A 24,720-nucleotide genomic window follows, 5' to 3' on the forward strand; every position below is an offset into this window, starting at 1 on the left:
GGTATGATTTTTTTTTAAAGAAACTGTATAAATGGCTTTTCAAAGTTTAATTAAAGCCGATTTGTTCAAAGTGTGTACTTATTTTGGATGCCCAACTCGAGGTACTGTACCATCAAAGGGCCTTATTTTCAGAAGGTGGTTGATCAGCATTTTCTGAAAATGAGCTCCTTAATAGCATCTCAAGTTGGATCCTTCAAATCACTAGACCCTCGTGAAACTCTTTGCCTACCTTATAATGCATTCTCAAGAGAACATTTTAGCAACAAATACGGAAACAGCAGCAGGTACAAATCTAAAACTTCTAAATAATTCCAACAGCTCTTAATTTACAAACCTGTAACTATGGGGGAAATTACATATTATTCTGAGTAAGGGCTCAGTAACATCTCAATGCCCCAAAGAAAAAGTGGACTGCAGTATTTAAAGTCTGATATTTCACAGTATATAATTAATCTACATATTGAATATGATTTAAACTTTGTATTTAAATCCAAATCAGACTGCAAAGAGTTACAAAAGGATCTCACAAAACTGGGTAACAAAATTCCAGATGAAATTCCATGTCGATAAATGCAAAGTAATAATTGTGGGAAAGCATAATCCCAACTATACATACAAAATGATGAGGTCGAAGCTGTCGCCACTCAAGAAAGAGATCTTGGAGTCATTGTGGATAGTTGTTTGAAAACATCCACTCAGTGTGCAGCGGCAGTCAAAAAGAGCTAACAGAATGTCAGGAACCATTAGCAAAGGGATAGATAATAAGATAGAAAATGTTATCGTGCCACTATATAAATCCACGGTATGCACCCACCTTAAATACTGCATGCAATTATGGTCACTCCATTTCAAAAGATATATTAGAATTGAAAAAGGTAAAGACAAGGGCAACAAAACAGGGGTATGGAACAACTTCCATATGAATGGAGATTAATAAGACTGGGACTGTTCAGCTCAGAAAACAGACTAAGGGAGGATATGACAGAGGTCTGTAAAATCATGAACGGTACAGAGAAAGTGAATAGGAAAGTGTTATTTACCCCTTCAAACAATACATAAACCAGAGGTCACGCAATGAAATTAATAGGCAGCAGCAAATGCTTTTTCACACAATGCACAATCAACAGAGACATGATTCAGATTCAGATAAGGGCTTTAATCTCAGAGACTTGCCTTGCTGAAGTGAGAGCCACAAGGAAAGCAACTTTCTACAGCAGATGTGAAAGAACAGGAGGCTAGAGGCTCAAAGGAAGGGCCAGTGAGCCTCAAGAGGACTAAGCTGAAGTCCCATTGGGGCCAAAAAAGTCTTTCAAGGCCCTTAAGAAACCTGATTTTCATTTCAGGTGAGAATACTGACCTGCCCTGGAAGTGGGGATAGAAGGCCGAAATGGCTTCTAGGCACACCTTGATCGAGGAGAAGGCCAGGCCTTGATGTTTTCAGTGAAGCAAGTAGCCCAGAATGCAGAGATGACTGGGTCAGGGAGATCGTCCTTGCCCCTGTAGAACCTGCAGGTGCTGGGCACCTCTGCCACTAGCCGGGGCGGTTGGTGGGTCTCTAAGATTGCTGGATAGCCTAGCCAATGATGCAGGTGCTTGGCTGAGCTCTGGAGACATGCTGCCCCACGTACGCCTATGCTCCTCTCTGGACTTTCCCTTCTCAGTACGGGATGTCAGGGAGCACCCTCTCCTGGTGTGCTCTCTGCTTTTTAGCAGATACTGAAGGCATGGACCGGTGTCGGGGGCTAGTGCTAGCAGCACACTTTGCACCAATGCCATAGTGCTCGGTGCAGAATCCAGTCTCAGCAGCTCGGAGATTGGCGCGAAGGCCAACTCCATCAGGAGAGCTCTTAGTCTTATGTCCCACTCTTCTTTAGTTCTTGGCTTCAAGCTTTTGCATATGTGACGTTTATTGCTAATGTAGGTTTCCTCAAAACACTTCAACAGCTTTGATGTGGGTCGCTGACCAGCATATGCTTTTTGCAGCGGTCCCTGGGCTAAATCCCTTAGGGGACTATCTTTTCTACAGTACTGTTAAGTTAACTATTAAGAGAACAATGAAATCTAAGAACTATTTACACAATGAGCGATAGGAAATAAAACAAACACTGGGTAGAGAACACTTGCCGAAGCAAGGAGACATTCCAGCACCGTCACTGGCAGTAAGAAGGACCTGAGGGAGGGGAGAACCGGCAGCGCTCCTTACACCAGCGCATATGCATCCCACTCCATAGAGTGCCAGAGCTGGTTCCCTATAGATATCACTGAGTGAAAAACTTCCGGCATGGGGCATGTGGCAAGCACACATACTTAACATAGAATGAACATGAGCAAGCACTCGAAGAATTGGGTAAGTTCATGGAGAATAGGTCTATCCATGGCTATTAGCCAAGACGATCAGGGATGAAACCCATGCTCTGGGTGTCCCTAAGCTTCTGCCTCCTAGATGCTGGGGCTGCACATAGGATGGATTGCTTGATGGTTGCTCTATTCTGTTCATTTCCTTTGAAGCATTTGGCCACTGTTGGAAGAGACAATGCTGGGCTAGATGAATCATTGCTCTGACCCTATATGGCTGTTCTTATGTTTCTTTTTTCGCATTCAGCTTATAATGATTTCCGGTAAAGATATGCACATTTTTCTATTAAAACGAAACATATGTATGCTTCTATGTAAGAAGCTCCTCTAATATTGTACTTGGTCTTTAGTAAGTACAACTTTTTTCCTTCACCCCTAAACTTATCTCAATAACAGAATAAGAAATCAAGCTCTTATTTGTTGTGTTACAATTTAGTTACCTAAGCATGCAGCAGCACCAACCATGGCATATAGGCCCGGTGTGATACAGTCAGCTCCAACTTCACACCACTCCTTGAAGATAAACCAGTCATGGTGATAATAGGCCAACTGCTCCACTGCAATTCCCACAATCCTTCCTGCTATTGCTCCAATTGCCATACTAGGTATGACAAACCTGATGGAACCTACAACAGAAACAAAAGAACTGCTAGCATGGTAAAGATTTAAAATACATGGGACTTGTTAGAGTCTTATTATTGGAGAGCTACTTCACACAAGGCAAGCACATGGAAAAAAAACTTGTATACGTTTGGAAAAGTAAAGCTGACCAGAAGTTTGAAAATGAAACAGACAAAAACACTCCAATTGCCACCTACGGGGTAGTCAGTACATGAACTCCCATTGTAAAGCTAGTAGAATTTAACACAAAAAGATACCCAAATACTCATAAAATTGAAGGATCAGTATATTTATCTTTGTTTTACATTTTATGTATTTTTAATTTAAGGCTCAATCTATCATTAAGGTAGAACCATGAACTTGGTTCTCCAGGCAAACACCACAGTCCATCCTACAGTCAAATCTATTGTGATTTTTGTTGCTTCCTTCATTTAGGCGCCGATTTTCCTATTCGTTACCAGGACCCAGAGATGCAGGTTTGTCTGGCACTGTGTGATTCACAAAAGCAGCAGAGAAAAACCTTACTCATGCCAGCAGCATTAAGAACTGTGACGATTCAGCAGCGTAACTGCTGCTGTTCATTTCCTCTCCGAGGAGCAAATGTTCTCTCTGAAAATACATACTTGTGTCTAAATGTCTCATTAAACTCTGAAAATGCACTGCTTCTGCTCCTTAAGGCAGTCAGAAATGCTGGAAATGTTACACATATTAGCTGAACTACAAATCTTACTAGACATATATCCCTCCCCTCTTGGCTAAAATATGATATATTCATTTAATTGAACCCTCCTAATGCTCTGGGGTCTATCTGACCTCAACGCATACAAAAGTGCAAATACAAATTTTCATGCCACACCTGTGCCTCTTCATACATAAAGTAGTCTCAAAGATAGTTGAGTTGAGTTGAGCTGACAGACTGTGAAGAGCTACAAAAGGATATCTCAAACCAGGGTGACTGGGCAACAAATGACAGATGAAATTCAATGTTGATAAATGCAAAGTAATGCAAACATAATCCCACCTATACATATAAAATGATGGGGTCTAAATTAGGTGTTAACACTCAAGAAAGAGACCTTGGAGTCATTGTGGAGAGTTCTCTGAAAACATCCACTCAATGTGCAGCAGCAGTCAAAAAAAAGCTAACAGAATATTGGGAATCATTAAGAAAGGGATAGATAATAAAACAGAAAATATCATATTTTGCCTATATAAATCCATAGTATGCCCACATCTTGAATACTGTGTGCACATGTGGTCACCCCATCTCAGAAAAGATGTATTGGAATTGGAAAAAGTTTAGAAAAGGGCAACAAAAATTATTACAGGTAGGGAATGGCTGCCATATGAGGAGAGATTAATAAGACTGGGACTTTTCAGCTTGAAAAGAGATGACAAAGGGGGGATATGATAGAGGTCTATAAAATCATGACTAGTGTGGAGAAAGTAAATAAAGTGTTATTTACTCCTTCTCATAGCACAAGAATTAGGGGTCACCAAATGAAATTAATAGGCAGCAGGTTTAAAACAAAAGGAAGTATTGTTTCACACAACACACATCAACCTGTAGAACTCCTCACCAGAGGATGTTGTGAAGGCCAAAAACTATAGCAGGTTTCAAAAAAGAACTAGATAAATTCATGGAGGGTAGGTCTATCAATGGCTATTAGCCAGGATGGACAGGGATGATGTCCCTAGCCCTTGTTTGTCAAAAGCTGGAAATGGGTGACAAGGAATGGATCACTTGATGATCACTGGATCATTTGATGTTGTGTTCATTCCCTCTTGGGCAGCTGGCATTAGCCACTGTCAGAAGACAGGATACTAGGCTAGATGGACCTTTGGTCTGACTCAGTATGGCTGTTCTTATGTTCAAACTAGGATGAGGTCAATTTTCCCGCAGTGGTTATATCATTCCACTGGTTGTGGTTTTTGTGTAGCAGAAGAACCACTAAAAAGGTAATGGCATCACAGTTAGACCCCTCTATGTTAGTCACTGGGGGAAATGAAAGGTACTCTCTTCTAAGGTGGGGTCTCTTGGACCCCAAACACACAAATATTTAAATAAAAAAACATGATAGTCAAACCATCACTGCTTCTTTCTTTAAGTATTTTCATAGTGATGACAAAACCATCTGGTATCACCTGGCTAAAGAAGAGAAGATATTTCATATGGTTTTAATTAAGCCACAACTTGATTATTAGAGGTGTGGGACTCCAACAGATAGAAGTGTACAGCACAGGTAACTCCATGTTCATTCACGGGTGTTTCTGCCATTGCTGGAACCTTACCATCCCGCTCTTGAACAAGGGTTAAGGTGGGCTATAAGGAAGGGAGGCTGGCTCGCTGCTATGACAGTCAATGAGCCCCAAGCCTCCCCACCCGATTCTACTCCTTTAACAAACACCTCCTTTTTAAGTCCTTATCAAGCCATTTATCCGCTCAGTGTACCCCTTCACTATGGAGTACCTGCACTGGATATCCGCCCCCCACTTACATCATGAGTTGTGACATCATAGCTTAACTTCCTTCCCTATTCAGCATAGCAAAGCCCCCTCTGAAAAGGCAGAAAAAAAAATCCCTACCTTGACCAATCTGGTAGACAGGGAAAAATTCCTTCCCAGCCCCCCTAGAAAGGAATGACTAGTGTGATGCCCACAGCAGGTCCTGACAAAACCTGGCATTTTTCTACATCAAGGGAGGGAGGGTGGGTGGGTGCTATTTTGGCTGGTCCAGGGAAAAGAGGCTTCCTCCCATTAAGCTTGCCCTTTTTCAACTCCCCAGCCCTTCTGGTCCCTGGAGATGAGTCAACATTACCATGCTGACCCACTCACCCTTTTGCAGCAACCTCTGAGCCTCTTCCCCCACACTGCCCATAAAGCGCTATTGCCCTTCCCCTGGAAAGCTGGAGAATGCCCCCCTGCCCTGCGGAAGGTGTGGTGTGGTCATTGGCTTTGTCTGTATACCTGCTGTAGTGTTAGTGCCGTGAAAAACATTCAGAAGGTATTGGAGTCAATTAGAACCCAAATTAATTGTGCAGGTATTCCTGCATGAGACGGCTTTTATTTTGAGGCAGCAGTTATGATATAATTATATGAATCTTCAGCGTTATTTCTATCATAGTAGTTTCAATAGTTTTTGTTTTTCATTAAAAAGGTCTTGAGAGACTGAGACCCCAGATAACATTGGTCTCATGTATCACAGTTGTCCAGGAAATTGAGTTTCTTTGAAGATGACACTGAAATTGATTTTCTGGGATGCCTACACCACTTGCTAGGAAGACTTTCTAGGGAGGTCCCGATTGTCAGATAATATTTTTGCAAGACCAGATTTGGCAGATGCTGTTGCTGGGGCAAAGACTCAGCGTTGCATTACACGTCGGATTGCAGATATCTGGAGCTTGTTGAATCGAACCCTGCATGGCTTAATAAATCTTAGAGTAAGAGATGGATGTTTTTCAGGTGATATAGGTACACAAATGGTGAAAACACTGCTGCAGGAAAGAAACACTGCTGCCTTGCCTCAGGCCTGTAGGAAAGCAGTGTCTAGTATGCGGATACTGATCCAGAGCCTAAGAAAGTAGAACTATGTAATATATTTCCTTAGAACTAGAAAAACATACCAAAAATGTGCAAAGTCTAAACACTTTGTATGTTCACAACATATATCACCTATTTGCTCCATTTGTTCAAAGTAGTAGGCCACTTACTGCCACTTTGCTGCATTTGTGCCTTTATATTGTCATTGTTGCTCTGCTGATATCTATTTTCATTGTATAAACCTAGGATAAGTTAGACCCCAACACAAGCACTGCGTAGTGGGCTTCTGAATCTAGGAAAATTTTAAATTGTTCATAGTTTTAGAGTTCACTGATGACAAAGGCAGTTTTAAATGCATCCAGTGTGTTTTTTCCTAATTCTGACATACTCCAGAAACAGGCAGGTGATTTTCGGTCCAATACAAGGTTTAAAAGAAATAAGTACTGAGACTTGTATGTAATAAAACATATCACTTGATTTTTTTTTTACCATGGCATCCTGAGAGCTCTGTGCATCATATGATTGCACAGCCACTAACTTTGCTGTGAAATCTAATTCATGCTACAGAACTCTCTCAGAATGTATTTATTTTAAATTTACATTGTCAACATTTATAGTTGTAAATATAACTTTTGAAAATGTAAGCCAAAGGCAAATCAATTCATCAAGCTCTGTCTGAGTCTGCAAATGGCCAGAAACCAAAGCTTTTAGAGAGATGCTTATTGTTCCATTTATCTCAAAATATTGTCAACTTTGAAACCCACCCCAATGATTTAACTGCTGTTAGCTATTCACTGCTTACCATTTCAGCAGCAATCCAGTTAGTGTTTGTCCCACAATGCAAACTGTCTCCCATCACCCTCCTGAGTCCCCAGCCTTGCTGTTAAAATCTCTAGCTTCCCTAAACACAATTCTTTCCAAGACACAGGTATGGATTGTTATTAAAATCTGGCAGCATATTGAAAAAATTGAGAATCAAATATAATAAAGAAAAACCTTTGAAGTTGCCACAGAAATTTCCAGTCTGCTGCACCAGTGTGCTGCAGAAACCCTGGGGTCTTGCCACTGAAGATGGGAAACTGATTTAGAAAAAAGCTGAAAAACATGTTTTTTGGTGACTGTAAATGGAACATTTTACACACAGACATGCAAACAGCCCAGTTCCTAGTTATGCCTTTCAGTATAGAAAACACCAGAAAAGCAAACAGCTTGAAAAAATCACTAACTGCTCCCTATTGATTTAATCTGTCAGCTTCTAGTTGTTACATGTGTTTGGAAATTTAGGCCATGTCTACATCTAAAATTTTGCAGCGCTGGTTGTTACAGCTGTATTAGTACAGCTGTATAGGGCCAGCGCTGCAGAGTGGCCACACTTACAGCAACCAGCGCTGCAAGTGGTGTTAGATGTGGCCACACTGCAGCGCTGTTGGGCGGCTTCAAGGGGGTTCGGGGAACGCGAGAGCAAACCGGGAAAGGAGACCAGCTTCGCCGCGGTTTGCTCTCGCGTTCCCCGAACCACTCTGCAAACCGCAGGGAAGGAGACCTGCTTGCTCAGGGATTCGGGGAACGAGAGAGCAAACCGGGAAAGGAGACCAGCTTCGCTGCGGTTTGCTCTCGCGTTCCCCGAACCACCCTGCAAACCGCAGGGAAGGAGACCTGCTTGCTCGGGGGTTCGGGGAACGAGAGAGCAAACCGGGAAAGGAGACCAGCTTCATCGCGGTTTGCTCTCGCGTTCCCCGAACCACCCTGCAAACCGCAGGGAAGGAGACCTGCTTGCTCGGGGGTTTGGGGAACGAGAGAGCAAACCGGGAAAGAAGACCAGCTTGATTACCAGAGGCTTCCTCAGGTATGCTGGGATACCTGCTTATTCCACGGAGGTCAAGAAAAGCGCTGGTAAGTGTCTATACTTGATTACCAGCGCTGGATCACCAGCGCTGGATCCTCTACACCCGAGACAAAACGGGAGTATGGCCAGCGCTGCAAACAGGGAGTTGCAGCGCTGGTGGTGCCCTGTAGATGTGTACACCTCCTAAGTTGCAGCGCTGTAACTCCCTCACCAGCGCTGCAACTTTCTGATGTAGACAAGCCCTAAATCTAAGATTTCTGATACATTTAGAAGGACTAGACAGGGAATGGGGGGGGTGCGGGGCAGGTGCAGGAGTGCATAAAGGCAGACTAGCATCACATGATGAGTTGGTGAACATGATTCGTTTCATCTTCCCAAACTACTGAGCTCAGCCCATTTCAGGACCACCACCTTAGTTTGTATGGGCCTGATTCAGCACACACCAAAGATCAATCTCTGGTTTCTGCACTGCATAAAACTTGATGTACATTTCAACACACTCCTCAGCTGTATGAGCAAAATGGTAGTTTAAAGGTAAAATCAAAGCAGTGTTCTAAGAGGTTTGTTTCAATAATCCTCAATAAGGAGAAATACAGAAAACATAACTTTTGAAATAGTATATTTATAATAAAAGGAATTGGTTTTGGGAGGGGGCAAGACGGAGAGGCAGAAGAGCAGTAATTAAACTATCACAGCTAGAAATCCATTACATTAAAACTTACCTTGATACCAAAGGTGAAGACTGTCATAATTATTTTAAATATAAGTGCTAAACACAGCTGCCATATAGCTGAATAAACTCCAGTGCCTGCTGGGCGATCAGGAATATCTACTATCTTACTGGCATTCATGTCATCTCTGTAGTCACAAAGAGAGGAAGATTCTAACGGCCCACAGTCTGTGAAGAGCTGTTTAATAAGCTCACTGGTGTTGAGCCTTGTGTATGGATTAGGAAAGGCAATAACAGCTGTTACTGCTGCAACAATGATGACCTCCAGGACAGGATATTTCCCAAATTTTGTTGATTTGCGTCGGCGACACCAGGCGATGTTTGCACGGATGAAAAATGCTCCCCACAGCCCACCGAACACTCCCAGAAGAATGAACGGAAACAGTTCAAAAAGGTACCAAGGAGTGTGGTATTCCACATAAAAAAGGACAAGACGGCTGTTACCAAAAGGATTGATGGACCTCAAAACGAATGCAGCCACTAAAGCAGCAAAAAAGGACCTCCATAAAGTTTTCAGTGGGAAATAATAACTGACCTGCAATGGGGACAAGTCAGAATTACTGGCAATTCATTTTAAAAACATTTCAAACTATTCTAAAGTGAACTGAAAATAATAGCATATTCCATTGTTGCTCAGGCTGTTTATGCTACATATATGCATACTGTGTTATCAATCAATTCTAATAATGGCATCCATGTTCATCATTTTACATTTTTAAAGTGCTTTAAAACATTTCATACTCTTATTGTGTCACCCTCATGGAACACTGCAAAAGCAACACTGAAACTGCCAGCATTTTAAGACTGAGTTGGGCAAAATTCCCAGTAATTGTTATATTAAAACAGTTTTAAAGTTGCTGTGTTTTAATGTATTTTAACAACCAGAACAATGGTCTCTATGCTTTCAGCTGTGGTCTTGGGCATGCACAATATTCAACTATGTGTCCACTAGTCTTTCTTCTCTAAAATTTACTGCTATTGCTAACACCGGGTCAAGCACCACTGACCTACTGTAGAGAGGTCTTCAGGTAGCTACTAACATTCTGAGCACTATGGCCAAGATTTTCAAAAATGGATATCTAACATTTGACTTGTAAACCCATATTTAGGCATTTAAATAAGTAACCTGATTTTCAAAAGCATTAATTACCAAAACCTGCCAAGTTGATTTTTCTTCTTTTTAAGACTAGAGGAGTTCTTAGAATCTTTTAGCAACAAGGCAGAAAGATCCCTTGGCTTCTGTCCTTCAGGTCAAAGGTTCTCAGAGTTTTCAGTAAAATACTACAGCAGCATTCAGACTCTGGCTATGTCTTCATTTGAAATGCTACAGCCAGACAGCTGCAGTGAACTGAACTATTGTAGCACTTTAATGTAGACACACACTACAGTGATGGGGAAGGGGGCTTGCCTGTCAGCATAGTTAATCCACCTTCCTGAGAGGCGGTAACTAGGTCAATGGAAGAATTCTTTCATCAACCTAGCACTGTCTACACCAGGGGTTAGGTTGGCTTAACTATGTCACTCATGAGAATGGATTTTTCACATGCCTGAGTGACGTAGCTGGGTTGAGCTAACTTTGGAGTGAAGACCTGGCCACAGGTTCCTTAAATTAGCTGTAAGGAGATAATTAGAAAGATAATAATGATCTAAATAACACTCCTGCATCCCCCAAATACATATTTCTAGATTGGTATTCATGGTTTGTATTCTTGAGGGAGAATTTCATTGGCTTGGCAGTCAGTTTTATAGCATACTTGGTTTGTGATTATAATGTACTCCACTGTATGCAGGTTTTAAAATCAAATTGAAAATTTAAAGTTTGTTTTAAGTAAATTGGCAAATGTATTTTTAAATGGTTTGTTGGCCCAAGGCAAACAAAATAAGCAGTTGGAACCAAACCATTATTCCCCACTCCTTTTCTTTTACACTAAACATATGTTCCCAGTGTCAAGAAACAATAACATTAGAAAGATATTAACAGGAAAGGCATAGTTGATGCTAATCTGCACTATCTATAACAGACTAAATAAAAAAGGCGCTCATATCAGCAGATTTTTTTTAATGTAAACTGTAGGGGAAGAAAAAGCAGGAAAGCAATTGCACGAGAAACCTAGACAATTTCAAGTCCATATAGGTACTTATTTTCTTTTTCTTTCTTCCTTGGGGGGGGGAAGGAAGAACCTGACTTTTGAATTGTCAGCAACAACATTTAGTTTAACTCTATCCATTTGTGAGCTATAAAGCTGAAATAAAAGGAATCTGCTTTTCTCCAGAAAAAAACAAAACAGTAAAGAAGAAATGTTGGCCTACAACAGTCACCTGAAACAAAATGCTTTGAGGGGTTTGCCCATGCCAGAACTCAATACTGAATTGACTTAATCAAGGCAATACATTGGATGAAGAAAAATTTCCAGAACGACCAATGCGGATTAGTACCCAGACCATAGTGTAAAAAACTACTTCTCAAACTGTGGGCCAAGAAGCTCTCCTTAAGGTGCTGAGAAAGTGGCTTCATGAAGAGCTCACTGCAGGATCAGGGCCCATAAGAGGAACTTCTGTTACAAAAGGCTCCACAGAAGAAAAAGTTTGAGACTACAGGTGTTAAAACATCCATTTTTAAATATATTTCCTTCCGTGCTGTCTCTTTACATACCTCTTCCAAACTAAAAAGGACGCCACCAATTGGGGCACCAAAGGCTACTGATACTCCTGCTGCTGAAGCAGCTGATAACACCTAGAAAAGAAGAATGGTGTGGTTTTTTTTGTTTGTGATGCATTTTAAAAACAAAAATAGAAATTTATTCTTATGCTATACCATTAACTACAGTCAACAGATTTATATGACGCTAAAGACCTAAGAATCCTAATATATGGACTGATTACTTTCTTCCCGTCTTCCTCTTAAGGACCCAAATCCTTACTCTGCCCACTCATTCGCACATGGCCATTTCAGCTTCTCCTGCCCATATACTGCTTCTCTCTTCTTCATAGTTGTACTTCCTCCCAACTTTTCATGAGGCCACAGCTATCTGTTTTGCCTAATTGTCTCTCTGCACTGCCTGTGGGATTGGAACCAGAGATGGAAAAAAACACAGAGAGTTGCAATCATATAAGCAACTGTGAAAGGTAGGTAGGTTCTGAATGCAATAAATGTACACTAGGAAATCTAGCCAGTGGTATAGCCATTATTACGGAAGTACAACTATTTTAATTAATAGCTCTTGACATAATGATTGGCTAACCGAAATTAACAGACACCCAAGATGGAGGAAGTTGACTACTCAGGTCTCGGAGTCCAGCAGCAAAGTTCAGGAATGGAGCAATGAGCAAGCCCTACCATTAAAATAAATTCAGAATAAAATGTGGGAGGGAGAGAACAGTAGTAACAGAATTCACTGGTAGTAAATCTAGATGACATTCTGGAGATGGCAGAGGTTCTCTGATACATTTGAAAAATTAATGCAACGTAGAAGACACCCTCCCTTCTCTTTCAATTTGGTCAGATCAGTTAGACCTTCTCCTTCAATCTTGCACTTCTGGATGCCTGAACATTTTGCCCCTTCAATCTGCTAGACAATATGTTGATAAAATACAGTGTATTTACTTCATTTTCTTTCTTCTACTTTTTTCCTGACTTCTGTTTTCTCTCCTTCTTATGCAGTTTCTCTTCTCTATTTCACTTCACCTATTTTCTTTCCCCTTCCCTCCAGCACCACCACCACAATCTCCTCCAACCTATTTCCCACCCTTCCCTTATAGCCCATTCTCTCAACCTAACCCTCTCTGACAAACTGTTTCCCCTCTCCCACACTTCACTGTTCACTGAGTTCTCCCTCATTGTGTCCCCCAAAACTCAAGTTAATCAACCCAGCCTGTTAACCCCTCCACACCTCTGCCCCTTCCCTACTCCCACTCCTGACTCTATCTCCTTTTCCAATTCTTGTACATTATCAGGTCTGTTTTAAAGATCCTGTAGTACAGTAACTCTTCACTTAACGTTGTAGTTATGTTCCTGAAAAATGCGACTAAGTGAAACGATACTAAGTGCCCTAAAGACCCGTAGCAGGGGTCCTTCTGCCCCAGGACCCACCGCTGACCTGCAATTCGGCGGTGGGGGACCCCCGCCACCGAAGACCCCAGGCCCTCTGAATCCTCTGGGCAGCCCTGGGTCTTTTATCTGATGAAAAAATGTCCCTGGAACCTAACCCCCTCATTTACATTAATATTTTAGTGTGTGTGTGTACACACACACACACACACACACACAGTATAAGTTTTAAACAAACAATTTAATACCGGTACACAGTGATGATGATTGTGAAGTTTCGTTGAGGTGGAGGAGCCAGAGGGTGGGATATTTCCCAGGGAATGCCTTACTGCTAAATGAACTAGCAATTGACTGAGCCCTCAAGGATTAACTCTCACAACACTCTACAGGGCAGCAGGAAAGGCAAAGACACACACCTTGTGTGTGAGAGAAAAGTGCACAATTCCCCTTTAAGTAGCTGACCCCAGGCTTAAGTACACTGCCTTGTTAATTAAATCAGCTTGCTGAGACCTACAGCTACAGCCTAGAAGCCACCGTGTCCCCCCTGCTCTATGGAAGATGGGATAAGTGGGGTGCAGAAGTGGTGGGGAGGGGGAGACACCCTGACATTAGTCCCTTTCCCCCCATACATCAAGTAGGAGTCTCTGAGAGCAGCTCCAAGGCAGAGGGCAGGAGCAGCACATGGCAGTGGGGGAGGGACAGCTGCTGCACAGAGAACTCAGAGGAGTGGGGACCTGATGCTGCTGATCCACCCTGGTTCCAACCACCCACCAGCTAGCTGCAAGGGCTGCTCTTCCTGCAAGCAGTGGAAAAAACAGACTGCTGCCGAAGATGCTAGAAGGGAGCATTTCATGACTTTAAATGAGCATGTTCCCTAATTGATCAGCAACTTAACATTGAAACAACGTTAACTGGGAGGACTTTAAGTGAGGAGTTCCTGTACTTACAATATAATTAGACAAAACAGACAAAGAGCAGGAAAATTATGCCCATTTTTACAGATTAACTGAGTTACGGAGAGATTAAGTGATTTGCCCAGGGTTACAGAGGAATTCTGGGTTAGAGCTGGGAACTGAAGTCAGATCTCCTGAGTTCCAGACCAGTGCTTACTCCACAAGACTAACCTCCTCCAGTGGTAAGGGAGCTAAACATACAGAACTACAGCATGGGTGGGCAGAATTTAGAGAATTTTTTCCTGTTAAAATATGAAAGATGCTATTGAAAAGTAGGATTATGTTGCAAAAAAAAAAAAAAAAAAAAATCGGGATATCTGGCTACCTTCTCACACTGAACTTGCTTCGGTTAATATGGCTTTAGCGGCAATGCAAACTGGTTTCTCTAAATTGTTCCATGGCCAGCAGGGACTGGAAGGGCTGCACAGGACTGTGGTCACCAGAGCAAAGGGGACACAAGTTTTGAGTAACTTCATCTACTCCTCTGCCTCAGCAGTTTGTTAGCGAGTTCAGAGGTAAATCCATAGTGCTCCTCATTATCTAAAAGAACTATTGTTATAATGTGAGATCTAGAAGATGGGGTATAAAGCAACACTAAACGTGGATGAGAGAAAAGGGAAAGGATTTTTCAGGGCTCTGACAAAATGTAGCTAACTTTTGGTGGGGTGTGGTGATCCCTGATCTGAGAATATAATGATTAATAATCCAAACCTATATAATAGCTAAAAGAACACATGACATGTTTTAGGCTTTGTTTTAATCAAAGGATTTTCATGCTTTACCAATCTTTTGATTATGGGAATTTATTGTAAAACTGTATCCTTTTTTATACAATAGGTAAAAGATTTTAAGAGGAACCTACCTCCCTTTTCTTAGCTTCATTTGTACTGTACTTTGGAAAGAGATAGGAAAAAATATTCCCACAGCAACAGGCAACATGTACCAGAGGACCCTCCTTTCCTAAACTCAAACCTGATGCTACAGCCAAGACTAACGTGATGGTTTTTATCATCAAGGTCCATTTGCCCAAGTAACCTCGGATGATGAAGCCGCTCAAAATAGTTTTAATCTAGAAGGAAAAAATACTCCATGTTACACTTCATTTATCTTAGAACACATGCTACTTTTATGTTTATAAGCTATTATCTATAATTTTAGAATCACAACTTAAAATTACTTGATTGGAAAGACTTTTACCTGCTGAACTTTAAAACGGGTTAAACTTTTGAGGGTTATTTGCACTCTGTTTGCCAGAAGCATATCATTCACATTGCATACAGTACAGTTACACTATACTTTAAGGAGATAGATATATACCTAATTCAGCAAAATATAACAACTCTATTCATTATACTGAACAGAAAATAAACCTGCAGTAAATTACAAGACTGCTTTAAATAAAGAGTTTTGTAATGTGACCTGACAAATGCAGATAAAATTCCTGCAACAGAAACAAACTCACTGTGAAAACTTATACTCAGAGATATCAGTTAATTATTTACAGATGTTTTAATTATAATATACTGTTTTTGCCAATGTCACCCATCCCTATATTCTCCCCTATGTTTTATTCTAACTGCATACAATATCTAAGAGCAATGGCTTGATATACTGATGAGGAAGACCAGTTTTCACTAGAAAAAAGTTTATATTTTTCTAATATATTACTTTGCCTAATTGCTTTGTCATCTTACCTGAAAAAAATCTATATTGTCTATTCATCACAGTAAAGAAGAATACATACATGACTGAGCACTGCAAAAAATTCTGGTCAGTTGTGCACATAAAGTAAAGGTTTATGAATTTAGACTGATTTGGAATTTGGCCTTTGGACCTCAGATCCCTACATATTTGAGGAAATACAGAACACTTAGAAACAAACAAGTACAAATTCTCTTAGAATTACTAGAAGGGTCATGCTACTGACCAATTTTTATAATTCTGAAGTTAGAAAACGGAAAGAACAAAGAACAGTTGTAAAAACAACAAGATTTCCACTATTTTTGACCAAACATTTTTACCTTATGACGGTTTATTTTACTAAAGAAAATTATGGCCATGCAACAAAAGATGAACTACTGCATCAAAGAACATCATACTGTGACAATTAATTACTGTTCTATCATTGCTAAACTGACAAATGGAAAAAAAAAATCACTCTTGGGAGGTTTTCAAAAGAAAGCAAAGGTTTCCTGTAAATCTAGGCCAACCAGAAACTTATGGCAAAACCTGAGAATTCAAGCAATATTCTGAAACCTTTAATATCTATTTCAGTAGTGCTTAAAAACTGAAATAATATTGACATTATAATTCTTATATTAACATAATGCATCATAGATATAGTATTCAATCTTGGTTTCCCTTTTGCCCAGAATGATAAGGCAACAAGACCTTTTATATTAGCCTTAAACTTCCATTATGATACAAAGTCTTCAGACCCTACCTCTGGAATCCCAGAGCCACAGGCATAGGGAGCAAACACTTTCACCAGAGAAACTGCTAGGAAGGCGAAGCTCAAGGCCCAGAAAATGTACATGATGTAGTTCATAATGTATGAACCTGGACCCTAAAAGTAAACAAAAAACACAATATAATTTGATTAATGTATAAACTAAACGTGTTAGACATTTCTAAACAAAAGTAATCTGGAAATACTCCTGCTTCAAAAACTCATATATTTCCACACTAACAAAAGCAAAATGTTACTATGGAAAGCAAATATTTGTTTTGTTTGAAACACCCTGAAGTCATTACATTCAGTAAACTGCAGTAAAACCTGAGCTATACAAGTTTTTTTTAAAAGATGTATGCTGCTAGAAAAGATCAATAAAAACAACTCAGTTTTACCTTTATTAATACAATACAAGTCTTATTTTTGGTTATTTTCAATAAAAAGAAAATACTGCTAAAATTTAGCTTTTTTATATATATAAGAACAATCAGAAATACAAATTCTCATGCTCTCATTTAAAAGATGAGCCTTTTATTTCTCTAAGAGACATATCTATTGTGCTTATCACTACAGTATCCGAGCAGTTCATAAGTCTTAATTAAGCATCATAACTCCCGTCAGTTGATTAACTATTATCCCAATTTTACTGATATGGAAAATGAGACAGAGGGAGGTTGAGACCTTGATCCTGTAGGTGGCTCTGCACAGGAAGACCCCCCTACGCCCATGTGCAGCCCCACTGAAGAATATTTGCACAGAGTAGCTTGCAGGATCAGGGCATTTGGCCCTGTTTAGACTAAAGAGATTTTGCTGGGATAGCTAGGTCAGCAAAAATCACCTAGTGCAGATACAGTTATACTTACATAAAAGTGATTTTGCTAATATAACTTATTCTGGTTTGGTGAGTGAAATACTCTGTACTGGCAAAAGCACTTTAATGCCAGTATAACTACACTGGGGCTTTTGTAAGCACTACACTGCAAAATAAATAAATAAATAAATAAATAACTACTTCACCTAACGCACCCATGTCAGCAAAACTTCAGTGTAGATCTGCCCTACATGATTTGCCCAAGCTTACACAGAAATATTGTGACAGAACCACTAAAAGAATCCACATCTTCAGATTCTCAGTTTAGTGCCTTACCTTAAGACCACCCACCCTTTCTCCCTGTCTCTTAATCCTCACCAAAACAACTAAATAATGCCTTCACTAAAGGGTTATACTTACTTCTGCTTGACCAATTATTAGTTCCGCCCATGTTTTCCACTGTGGACATTTGTCTCTCTCTTCAAATGTTGTCTTATTTGATCCCCAACAACACTGTTCATGGTTAAACCACAAAGCATCAAGGCAAATGCCTTCCTTTAAGTCAGTCATCCAATCAGCAGCAATGTCTATCAACCCTGCCAATGCCCCTGTTGAACAAACAGTTATGTATTAGCTACTGAAAATTTTAAAAACTCAAGGAAAACAGTGACATCCATTGACATACCCTAAAAGAACAGGCAAACAAAGTAACAAACGCCGGAAAATATAGAAAATTTGCTTTCAAATACAGTTAACTGAGTTTGTGTACAGATCCAGTTTGCAATGAGGATAAGCTAACTTTTGCTCTAGAACAGCGGTCTCCAAACTTTTTTGATCACCCACCCCATTAATAAAGAATTTTTGAGCACGCATCCCTTGCCGCACCAGCTCTACCATTTTTGTCAAAGCAAAAAAAAAACCAAACAAACAAAAAATCTATGCTCCTCCTGTTGCGCACCCCAAGGATCCTCTTGCGCTCCCCCGGGGGGGGCGCACACCCCACTTTGGAGACCGCTGCTCTAGAATTCAGTATCAGAAATTAAAAATACTCAAATTAAACAAATAATTTCTGATTATTTAAGGCACAGTTTTTCAACAGTCCAAAAAATTAGAGATGTAAAGAGACAGATGGGACTGATGTATTTTTCTGATTGAATTTTATCTTGTGAACTGAAGTATTTTGTATCTCAACTGAATCATAACAGCAAACACAAACAGCAGTAACATAATTCATTCTTGTCTTACCAAAATATAATTAAAACACAAATGATACACCACATAAAGCAAAATATTTCAAACACTACTTGAAATGATCAACATAAAAAAACAGCCTGATCCTGGGATGCGCTGAGTACCCACAATTCCCACTGAAGTTAATGAAAGGTATAGATAAGTCAGCACCTCTCAAGCTCAAGCCTGTAGAGACAGGAGTCTTTGTTGCGAATGCAAGCTGAAAACTTGAGTCAAAACAAGCTCTTGAAAAACAGGCATTATTTAGTTTCAGGAAACTGCTTAAAAGAAAGTGTTAAAATGGAAATTTTACAAAAGAAGGATGGCTTCTCACGTTAGCAGTTAGAAGTTGCAGAAGAACCCAACAGTCCACTGATCTCCCATAACAAAACTATTTTATTTTAAAAACTTCATATATTTCACAACTGGAAGTGGAAAAGAGCTTCATCCAGTGTCTCTAGAGACAGACACGTAGACCCACATGGGTAAAATTGTTTTAGGGAAATACTAGTAATATTTACTAGCCCTCGGGTCGTAATGAAGTCAACTGCAAAACTTTCATTGACTTCAACATGGCCAGATTTGATCCTATACAAAGATTCAAAACATACAAACATAAAATCAGTAAACATGGTTGGAATTAAAACTGCACATTGGTTGTTCAGGATGAGGATGGAGATTTGTGAGATGTAGGTGGCAGAAGAAGGTAGCTGAGATTGAGAAGAGGAACTGAAAAGAAGCACAGATGGAGCGCAGAATGCTTAAACCTTTAATTTGCTTGCTTTTTAAAGATTTATGTTGGTGAGATATCCAGTTTAGCAATTTTAATCATAACTTCAAGTTTTTTGTACAGATAATGACTTCATTTAGACTTTATGTGGCATTTTTCACCCAAAAGATCCCAAATGGTTTATACTAATTATACATACACATTTCACCTATACATACATGGGTACATATACACACGCATATACACACTTATATATAATGAAGATAAACTCATTTACATGTGATTATGCACACATACATGGTGAATATAGCCATTACACTTTGACCACCTCATCTACACTCTGCACACTAATTCAACCCTCCTGGGATTTATTTTAGTATTTATGTAAAGCTTGTTTGGATAATTGGGTAGGATGAAGGTCATGTCTTCACATTCATAAGAACTACAGCTTTTTCAGATTATGCTAATAAAAGCCTAATAACCCACAGCATCTAAAGGTGACCATACATGGTCAGGAGAACCTTAGTTGTGTGTCTTATCCTAAAAATATTTGAAAAACAAAAGATGAAATTGAGGCCAACGGACAACAGAGTTTACTTGTTACTGCTAATATCTTGCATGAGGAACTTAGATTTCATTCATGGACATCAAACAGAAATGTTAGTTAGACTAATCACAACTGAATGCAACTCATGACCTATGAGAGTATCTGTCAAAACTGGAAAGTTCTAATGACTTCTCATTGATCTATCTGAAATGTGCGGATGGACTCAATCACGTTCCTAGTGAGACATGCATCCACAGCAGAAATCCCACCATCGTAGGGTAAATCTACACAGCAAAAAAAGTAATTCAATCCCAGTGGCAGCAAGTCTCAGAGCCCAGGTCATTTGACTAGGGTTCACATTGTGGGGCTACAAATAGCAGTGCAGATGTTCAGGCTTGGGCTGGAGACTAAATCCGGTGAGGGTCAAGGAGCAACCTGAGTGGGAATGTCTACACGGCTGTTTTTAGCCATGCAGTGCAAGCCCCATGAGTCCACATCACTTGACTCAGCTATAAGGCTCAGTGTGCAGGTGAACCCATTGTGAACACTGACACTTTGTTGGGAATCTCAAGGAAGGGAGCTAGAACTGAATGGACAGGAATAATGAACTACTACATCACCCTCAACAAGTAAGGTTCTTCTAGGCCAGGACTGAGGTACATAGTTCACTGTGAGGGAAGTTTCATCCTGAATGAAATCCTGAACCCACCAAAATCAATGACAAAGGCCCCACTGACTCCACACAACAGGAAGTTCTGGGCCCAGTGGACTAAAAAGGTCTCGTAGGGTATGTCTACTCTAAGAAATTAGGTAGAATTTATACAAGTCGTTTTTTTAGAAATCATTTTTACACAGTCGATTGTGTGTCCCCCCACACAAAATGCTCTCAGTGTATTAAGTTGGCAGACTGCGTCCACAGTACCGAGGCTAGTGTTGCCTTCAGAGCGTTGCACTGTGGGTTGCTATCCCACAGTCTCTGCTTTCCATTGGAATTTTGGGTTGAGATCCCAATGCCTGATGGGGCAAACACAGTGTTGCAGGTGGTTCTGGGTACATGTCATCACGCCCCCCTCTCCCTTCCTCCCTCCGTGAAAGCAAAAGCAGACAGTCGTTCTGCGCCTTTTTTCCTGGGTTACCTAAGCAGGCGCCATACCATTGGCAAGCATGAAGCCCGCTCAGCTCACCGTACGTCTCCTGGTTGCTGGCAGACGTGAGACTGCATTGCTACACAGCAGCAGCTCATTGCCTTTTGGCCGCAGATGGTGCATTTCAATTGGTAGCCATCATCATTGTACTCCTGGGTGTTCTTTTAGCTGACCTTGGTGAGGTCGGTCAGGGGCGCTTAGGCAGACATGGGAGTGACTCAGCCAAGTCATTCCCATCTTCTGCTGACCACCCAGGAGATGACGATGGCTAGCGGTCATACTGCACCGTCTGCTGCCCGCCTAAGATGTAAAAGATAGATGGAGTGGATCAAAACAAGAAATTGACCCGATGTGTTTTGTGATATCAACGGCCTGCTAAACCCAAGGTTTTGAGTTCAATCCTTGAGGGGGCCATTCTGTGTGACAGTTGTTTATATTTCTCCTTGATGAAAAGCCACCCCTTTTGTTGATTTTAATTCCCTGTAAGCCATGTCGTCAGTCGCCCCTCCTTCCATTAGAGCAACGACAGACAATTGTTTCACGTAAAACCAGGCGCGGAGGTGATGGCAGCGCGGTGACGAGAGGCACATGGTCATAGACTTCCCACAAAGTACGGGCCGGGCAATGTGCCCTGGCAATGTGCACATTATGCCGATGAGCTCTGCAAACACGCTAGCCAAACAGAAAATGAAATTCAAAAGTTTGTGGGCCTTTTCCTGTCTACCTGGCCAGTGCATCTGAGTTGAGAACGCTGTCCAGAGCGGTCACAATGGAGCACCCTGGGATAGCTCCCGGAGGCCAATACCCTCGAACTGCATCCACACTACCCCAAATTCGACCTGGCAAGGCCGATTTCAGCGCTAATCCCCTCGTCAGAGGTGGAGTAAAGAAATCGATTTAAAGAGCTCTTTAAGTCAAAAAGGACGTTGAGTGGACGGGTCCAGGGTTAAATCGAGGTAACGCTGCTAAATTCAACCTAAAGTCATAGTGTAGACCAGGCCTTAATCTCTGAAAGCCTATCATTCTGGAACTTTTCAAAAGGATAATATTACTCACTTGATTTTTAACCTTGCTTCCCTAAAATGAGATTACACTATTAGCCTGATCCTGTTCTACAAAAATAATTTTCCCCTCATTTATGCATTTACAGTAACGGGGTTTTGGACAGATATCAGAACAATATAATGGTAATTGTTAGTACAGGGACACACAAAAACACATGTACTATGGAAACTCAGGAATGATCAGAAAAGATTGGAAAAGTTATGAAATTGTATTCTATTGTCTTTACCTGATGCCAAACCAGTTAGTGTGACTACTAGCCATCCTGACCATGCATCATACAAACTTTTTGCCATCTCCCAGGCTGATTCTTTCTTCTTGCTGTTAATCTGCAAATAGAAATCATGTCTGTATCATTTTCTTCCCCTGTTCTTGTGGAATTTTCATATTGCAAAAAGAGTGAGAAAAATGTGTTATAAACAGAAATACAATTGTAAAAGCACAAAAATATAAAAGCCCTAAAATTATTTTGACTATATTTTTAAACTGATTTCATATTAACAAGATTCCTTTAAAATAAAACAAACAGCATACATTTTGGCACTCATATAATAGACATTCAAAGTATCGTTTAAATGTCTCTATAAACTAGTCTTTTACAAGTTTTTCTCCCCCCTCCTCTAAGCACCATGGGTACGAAGGCTTACACAATTTACGGTAGCTATATACATTCCACAGTTGTTCAGTGACTATAAACTCACTGCTCTAGCTTCTCAAATCCCTACCACTGAATCTAAAGAAACTACTTTTCGTTATCAGCAATATTAGTTTCAATCCTCTAGACCAACTACTATTGTGAGATCATCTTGCCTGCAGTTGAGCATGCTGGCACTCCATCGAATGGCACATACTAGCCAGTACATCTTCAGGAACAAGATGAAGTTGTGTTAACTATCACTTATTTACAACTCAGTTATGGAAGAAAGAATTATTTAAAAATCAAAAATGCTCCACAGAAACGGATAACTCCCATGCAACTCACACAATTAGATTGCACACATGTTCTCAATCCACTGCAAACAGACCTGTTTATCTGAGAGGGGCACTAGATACTACAGTTATGGTTTGGTTGGTATTTTTTAAAAGTAATGTAGGATTTGCAGAAACAGATCAGATCAGTCTACATAGTTTATCTTGTTTCCATAACCAACAAATACGCAGTGCTTCAGAGAAAGGACTAGACGATCGTTCAGTGTTGAACATAGAAGGAATTTCTTCCTGACTCTTGAAAGTAGGCAGTTTAGCAGACTGATGCTTAAAATTACCCTTAGTTTTTAAACAGTTTCTTTAGATCAGTTAAAAAAAATTCACATCTTCGAAATGTTTCAACAACACCCCCCCCCAGTACATTAATGTGGATCTCCCAAAAGCACAGCAATTACCTTTAAAACAGCTTACTTTCTTTTAGAGGATACAGTTTTTGCTTATTTAGAATAAAATTATACCTCAGATAAAACGGCAGATATCTAATATGTCACTGTGTAATGACCACTGCGATCCCAAATCATGAAAGCATCTGTAAGCAAAACCTTAATCCCAGGGCTACGTAAGTGCTTATGTGCTTTCCTGATGAGGCGCCTGAAGGATTAGATTTCCAGAAGAGCCCATACGAAAGAGAAAGATAGGTTGTGGGATGGGGCAGATTTGGAAGAGGGAAATGGGAAAGACACTTCCCATTGTAAACTATAGCCTGGTCTACGCAAATTTTTGTATTGATAACTATTTTGGTTAAGTGTATTTTTTTTAATCGAAATAGTATCAGTACAACTCCTAGTCTGATGTAGTTATACCAGTGCCTTAGGGTATGTCTATACTGTGAAATTAGGTCGATTTTATAGAAGTCAATTTTAGAAATCAATTTATACAGTTAATGACCTACGTCCACACTAGCGCATTAAGTCAGCGGAAGGCATCCTCCTACCGTGGCTAGCATCAACTTACGGAGAGGTGCACTGTGGGTAACTATCCCACAGTTCCCGCACTCTCCGCCGCCACTGAATTCTGGGTTAAGCTCCCAATCCCTGATGGGGTAAAAAACCTGTCGCAGATGGTTTTGGTACACATCGTCAGTCGCCCCTCCCTCCATGAAAACAACGTTCGACAATCGTTTCACGCCAGACAACCTGGGCAATCAGAAGAGAACAACAAGGCACGCTGCACATCAGAGAGGCTTTAAAAACACCGTTTCATGACTGGCCAGCTTTGGTGCGAAAGTTTGTTTCTCCTTGATGCAACCCCCCGGCCCTCCTTTGCTGATTTTAATTCTCTGTAAGTCAACCACTCTCCCCCCTTCGAAATAAAGTACTATTGTTTGGAAACCATGCATTCTTTATTAATTTTTAAAAAAAAAAAGATCAGGACAAGGAAGCCCAGGTGGGGTGGGGGAGGAGAGAAGGATAAGCCACATTGCTTATGTAGTCCACACTAAAAATCAAACTGTTTGAATGACAGCCTTCTGTTGCTTGGGTCATCCTCTCCAGTGGAGTGGCTGGGTGCCTGGAGCCTCTCCCCCAGTGTTCTTGGGGCATCTGCGTGAGGAGGCTATGGAACATGTGGGAGGGGGTAGGCAATTATACAGTGGATGCAGCGGGGGTCTGTGCTCTTGTTGGCTTTTCCTGCAGCTCCAAACAGATGCTTATCATGTCCATTT

At 40.7% G+C, this 24,720-nt stretch overlaps 1 protein-coding gene across 1 annotated transcript in view; it reads right to left on the reverse strand.

The window, feature by feature from the left end:
• The window catches only part of CLCN3 (chloride voltage-gated channel 3), a 112,895-nt gene that overhangs the window by 13,681 nt on the left and 74,494 nt on the right, over window positions 1–24,720 (reverse strand). Inside the window, 7 exon segments of the mRNA XM_030563203.1 lie at window positions 2,796–2,981; window positions 9,081–9,627; window positions 11,746–11,826; window positions 14,956–15,162; window positions 16,537–16,659; window positions 17,777–17,964; window positions 22,300–22,399. Coding sequence (XP_030419063.1) covers window positions 2,796–2,981; window positions 9,081–9,627; window positions 11,746–11,826; window positions 14,956–15,162; window positions 16,537–16,659; window positions 17,777–17,964; window positions 22,300–22,399 — 1,432 coding nt within the window.

The sequence above is a fragment of the Gopherus evgoodei genome, chromosome 5 (assembly GCF_007399415.2).
Source record: "Gopherus evgoodei ecotype Sinaloan lineage chromosome 5, rGopEvg1_v1.p, whole genome shotgun sequence".
Lineage (NCBI taxonomy): Eukaryota > Metazoa > Chordata > Testudines > Testudinidae > Gopherus > Gopherus evgoodei.